General features: G+C 40.4%; 1 protein-coding gene across 5 annotated transcripts in view; it reads right to left on the bottom strand.

Annotated features, from left to right (window-relative positions):
* Positions 1 to 1,381: 1,381 nt before the first annotated feature.
* Positions 1,382 to 6,000, bottom strand: part of rsl1d1 (ribosomal L1 domain containing 1) — a 30,944-nt gene continuing 26,325 nt past the window's right edge. For 2 of the 5 annotated variants that reach the window (XM_078559117.1, XM_078559121.1), the window contains exons 7-9: positions 5,006 to 5,143; positions 3,164 to 3,376; positions 1,382 to 2,001 (exon numbers count right to left, since the gene is read on the bottom strand). In XM_078559117.1, the coding sequence (XP_078415243.1) occupies positions 1,654 to 2,001; positions 3,164 to 3,376; positions 5,006 to 5,143 (699 nt within the window). In that variant the 3' untranslated portion in view covers positions 1,382 to 1,653. The remainder of the gene's footprint in view (positions 2,002 to 3,163; positions 3,377 to 5,005; positions 5,144 to 6,000) is intronic. The other 3 variants (XM_078559119.1, XM_078559120.1, XM_078559122.1) reach the window with 3 other exon arrangements.

The following is a 6,000-nucleotide window of genomic DNA, read 5'->3' as shown; positions in this document are numbered from 1 at the left end:
AGTCCATGTCCAAATGCAGCAAGACCTGGACAATATCCAGGCTTGGGCTGACAAGTGGCAAGTAACAGTCGCGCCACACAAATGCCAGGAAATGACCAACTCCAACGAGAGACTAACCATTGGCTCTTGACATTCAATGGCATTACCATTGTTGAATTCCCTGCTATCAACATCCTGGGAGGGGGGTTACCATTGACCAGAAACTGAACTGGACCAGTCACATAAATACTGTGGCTACAACAGCAGGTCAGAGGCTAGGAATCCTGCTGTGAATAACTCACCTCCTGACTCCCCAAAGCCTGTCCACCATCTACAAGGCACAAGTCAGGAGTGTGTGGAAATACTCCCCACTTGCCTGGATGAGTGCCGCTCCCACAACACTCAAGAAGCTTGACACCATCCAAGACAAAGCAGCTGCTTGATTGGCACCACATCCACAAACATTCACTCCCTCCACCACCGACGCACGGTAACAGCAGTGTGTACCATCTACAAGATGCACTGCAGGAACTCATCAAGGCTCCTTCAGCAGCACCTTCAAAACCCACAACCACTACCATCTAGAAGGCCAAGGGCAGCAGAAACACGGGAACACCACCGCTTAGAAGGTCTCCTCCAAGCCATTCACTATCCTGACCTGGAAACATATCACCGTTCCTTCACTGTCATTGGGTCAAAATCCTGGAACTCCCTTCCCAACAGCACTGTGGGTGTACCTACACCACATGGACTGCAGCAGTTCAAGGGAGCAGCTCACCACTACCTTCTCGAGGGCAATTAGGGATTGCCAATAAATGCCGGCCCAGCCAGCGAAGCCCACACCCCGTGAAAGAATGAAAAAAAACACACCTGAGCACCTGCCATCGCTGAATCATCAGTAAGCATGTCCAAGTTGATGTGAGCTGCTTTTTTACGGCACAACAAGGCTGTTGGGGGTGTGGGGGGAATCAAAATTGAGGACAAAGTCAAGCCAAAAAGATTTATCAGGTCAGATAGCATCTGTGGAAAGAAACAGAGTTAACATTTCAGGTCGTGATGACTCTTTTTAATGGTAATCCCGTTTCATTCCACAGATGCTGCATGGTCTGCTATTTCCAGCATTTTCTGTTTTTATTTCACATTTCCAGCATCTGGAGTATTTTGCTTTTGCAACCAAGTATCCACATCCAGCTACATGTGGATCCCACCTACAAACAGGTCAATGCCCAGTCCTCTAGCTAGAAAATGGTGGATAGTTCACGGAGGAGAATAAAATATCATGCTGGAGATAGAGATAAATGGCGACAGTTTGTCGAGAAATGAAGAACCTGTTAACTCAGATTAATTTTAGTCACAACTGTGATTATACTAACATGAACAAGAATAAGAATAAAGTTCTGAATCTGTTAAACTTGGCATTTTATTCTCCAATTCTGATGATTGAAGCACCAATGACTATATCTATTCAGCTGAGGACAAGAGATTTTTTTCAAGCTGTTACCATAGTGATCAACATCAACCAAAGATCTCATTTGAATTATTAAACAATACCACATGTATTAAACAAATGTAATCAACGCAATGTGTATTTGACAAACCACTTGAAGTGGCAAAGAATTTACAGCCAGTTTTTGAACAAGAGATCTACGCTGTTTAAAAAGCTTCGGACAAAGATCAAGCAGACTGTGGAATTGTTCGCTTTTGTTTCTGTTTGGGGGTTTTCGTTGCCGATTTTGCTAATTTCTTGGTTTTGGGGGTTCCTGCTGACTTCTGCTGAGGCTTTTTAGCAGTTTTCTTTTGTGTGCTACTCTCAAGTAAGAAATCTTTTTTTCCCACTTCCTGTTTTGGTGTTTGAAGGCATTTTCCTCGCGTGGCTGGAGTCTGCAGTCCGAGGCTTTCTGGATTCTGCTTAGGTGTTTGTGGTGCTTTTTTGCATTTTTCTTGCTGTAGTTTCTCACCAACAGGAGTCTCATTTCCGTCAGCTGCCTTTGGTGTGGTGTTCTTTCTTCCATTCAATCCCTGCTCAGCAAAAAAATAAATAAATAAGTACGGACATCTAACAAACACAATCTTAAGTAGACTAAAATGCACCATTTGACCAGATTTGCAAGAGAATTCAATTTTCAATACCATAAATGGTAAGTGGTTCCCGTTAAATGAATAAAGTTCCATAGTTAAGTGTCTCTGTTGCACACAAAATCACATGCTCATATAAGGAAGAATCAATTAAAATTCTTTCAATTTTCTACTCTTCATTGCAGGTATAATCTCAACTAAAAATTCCCTTGATCTCTGCCAACCACAAACAGTCAAGTGAGACCAAGTGCATTTGTCATACAATAGATGATTTAAAAACAACAGAAAGTCATAAATCTCCTGCAACCTTTCAAAGTGCAGCTCTGAGAATTACTCAGTGTCTTCCAGGACCACCAATCCTATGCTATATTTAGCACCAATGGGGTAGAAACTTAAGGCGACACAATGATAATTTTAAAATTTATATCTTTTTGGAACATTAGAGGCACTCAGAACTGAGGAAGTTGAAAATTAGTTATATTTTGCAGGTGTGCCTACTAGGGTGTTGGAAGCGGAAATAATCAATGATTTCAAAAGGAAATCCGATAGGCATTGGGGGAAAAACAACTTGCAGGGCTACAGGGATAAAGCAGGGGAACAGCACTGACTGGATCGCTGTACAGACAGCCAGCATGGAATGCTGGGCTGAATGGCCTCTTTCTATGCCCTAATGGCTGTGATGGAGTCCAATATGCATAAACACCTAGGCACAGAAATTTAATTCCTTAGCAGAAAAAAAAACTGTGAAAAAAGGATCTGTTCCTCAAAATGGTAAACGTTTTTAAGTTGGTAGTTCAAAATAAAAAAAAAATGATCAAATAGTTGTGACCTGAAAACTGAACAGCTGTGGGAAGAAAGAGAGATAAAGAGATCAAGAAGATAAATGCATCATCTGGTGAAGTTTCCAGATTTGATCAGTCTATGCCAAGTTTGCAGATCTCAAAAGGGACACAACAACTTCATTGTGGAACCAAGGCTCTCCTGATGACTACCCAGTGATCCTTGATGTAATTTACACACCACAATGTCAGGTTACGATAACAGTAGGTTTCACAGTGGGGGAAGTAAAATAAGAAAAAAAAGGAACCATACCAACTATCAAACTTACTTGCAATTTTGCCTTCTTCATGGGTGTTTGCTCTTCAATGGGAACGAGCTGTGGTATTTCTTCTTCTGCGGCATGTTTATTGGCAACAGGAGGCTTTGGTTTTTTTGCCTTCTCCTTGACTGCCTCAACAAGAACACTCGTAACCTCAGTCGATGATGGTACTTCTGTTGCAATTTCTGAATTTACAACTTTTGCTGCTTTCTTCTGCTTATTCTGAGAGAAAAAAAATCAAGGCGTGGCTGTATTTTAAAACATGAAACCTTTCACTGCTGTGTAAGGCGAACATTTCCCATGTACAAATGCAGCATGAACTAAAAGTTACTTTTTCCCCTTATTTTCTTTGTTCTTCCATACAACTTCATGACTTCTTCTGTCAACTGAAGATGGTCCAGCTAAGGCTGTATCTCAGAAATAACCTCAGAGACAAAACTGAAGCTTTATTGCCCAGTATTAAAGTGAAACACATCATACAATTAACTGATCAACTCTTTGTCAAGGTAAACCGTCTCAAACAAATATCTTAGAAGGATTGACATAAAATTACTTTAAATGTACAGTGAAATCATGAAGAGTTGAGCTCCGGTGACACGAAATTCCAGTTATGTCCAAGCCGTCAACCATTCATTCTGACAGAATAGCAAATTCCATATAACGATGCCCAATGCCAGATGAGGCTATTGTAAGGTGTGAACAAATTGAATAAAGACGTTTTCACACATTTATTGCTTTACTGTGTTTTCATTTTGCATTTGCATCTGCTGTTTTTGACATAGACTGCGTTTGTAGGCACATCAGGTTACGCAGAGATGAATTCATCTGGAAATGGACCCTCTGTGGCTATCACAAAACTCTGCTTAACACGAATTTGTGGGCGAATCCCCTGGGATTTGACTCATCGGGATTTTACTGTAGCACTCTTTAAATTGAGCTGCATCTCATTAGTTGGCCTTCGCTTACATGCGATAAAATCAACAATTGAGATTTGCTGATTTATGTAGCTGGATTTCAGACAATTGAGTACAGGGTACATTATTCCAAATTTCAATCTCGTGTAAAGTTCCTTTAACATTCACAATCAAATGGAATTCATTCTGCGAGTTAAGACGTTGAACTCCTCACAATGATTTTTAGCACCAAAAGCTTCACATCATACACAGCCATGACTTCATGAGGACAGGTTTATGAAAGGTCAGTATCACTTTATGTCAGTTAAAAACTAAGAGGAGACAAGAAGAGGCAAAAGAATGCAATGTGCCAATGTTCTCTTTGGAGACAATGCAAGCTACAGCAGCAAATAGCACATAATCTAGGCTCTAAGCTCTGCTTCACTAAGGAAATGTGGCACTGTCAAAGGTGCTGCCTTTCAGATGAGATATTAAACTCAAGTGAACATAAAACACCCTATGCCACCATTTGAAGAGGAGTATGGGAGTTCTTCCAGTGTCTTGAACAATATTTATCACTCAGCCAAAATCAACATAACAGATTGTATGGTCATTTATTTCACAACTGTTTGTGGGAATCTCTCTGTGTGCAAATTATCTGCAAAATGTTCATACAACTGTGACTTGATGTATTGCATTGGCAGTAAAGCTTTGGGAAGGATTAAGATTGTAAAAAGCATTGTACCAATGCAAGTGCTTTTGCTCTTTGGCTTGGCATCCAGCTCCACTGCAGCCCTCCCCCCCATGCTCCTGTGAAGTACCAGGATGTTTATCTATGTTGAAGATGCTATACAATTGCAAATTCTTGTTATGGTAAACCCTTACTTTACTATACTGTAAATGAGCATATACTGTACCTGTTCTATTTTTAAATTTTATTTAAAAATAATTTACTTACTGCTTTCTGCTTTTTCTTGGGAGCCTTTGGAAGACTTTTCCCTAACTCCTGAAGGTTCTGCATACCAGATGCATAAATGGGCAGAGCAACAGAAGTTGTGGTTTTCAAGTGAAGAATTTTCACATTTTTCCATTGCTGCTAGCAGAAAAAAAAAACATTATTAAGCCAATTTCATGAAATAAATTAGATAGAATTTTACTACATTTACAGCAGATCCTACTTTGGGAAGATAAATAAAATCACTCATTTTCCCCAAACAAATATACATATGATACATTTCCCATATTTTTCTGTGCCATTAGGTTTAACAAGTTCACAAAAGCACCATTTGCAAATTATTAATCATAAAGATAATAGGGTAGGTAATACAAGCCAGGAGAACTATCCCTGAATTATGAGTTCTCCCAGACCAAGTGGTGCATGGTGGAAACATGTTCAAAAACTCGAGTCCTGTGTTTGAAACTCAAATTCAAAAAGCTAAGGATGAGAGTTTTCAATACTCAAAAAAACATTAATTATCCTAAGCTGCTCTAGTCATTAGACAATAAGACATAGGAGCAGAAATTAGGCCAATCGGCCCATCGAGTCTGTTCCGCCATTCAATCATGGCTGATAAGTTTCTCAACCCCATTCCCTCGCCTTCTCCCCGTAACCTTTGATCCCCTTACCAATCAAGAACCTATCTATCTCCGTCTTAAATACACTCAATGACCTGGCCTCCACAGCCTTCTGTGGCAATGAATTCCATAGATTCACCACTCTCTGGCTAAAGAAGTTTCTCCTTATCTCTGTTCTAAAAGGTCTTCCCTTTACTCTGAGGCTGTGCCCTCGGGTCCTAGTCTCTCCTACTAATGGAAACATCTTCCCCACGTCCACTCTACCCAGGCCTTTCAGTATTCTGTAAGTTTCAATCAGATCCCCCCTCAAACTCCATCGAGTATAGACCCAGAGTCTTCAAACGTTCCTCATATGTTAAGCCTTTCATTCCTGGGATC

This window comes from Cetorhinus maximus, chromosome 15 (assembly GCF_964194155.1).
Source record: "Cetorhinus maximus chromosome 15, sCetMax3.hap1.1, whole genome shotgun sequence".
NCBI lineage: Eukaryota > Metazoa > Chordata > Chondrichthyes > Lamniformes > Cetorhinidae > Cetorhinus > Cetorhinus maximus.
Note: the sequence above shows the minus strand (reverse complement) of the source record. Positions and strands in the feature narration are given on the sequence as shown.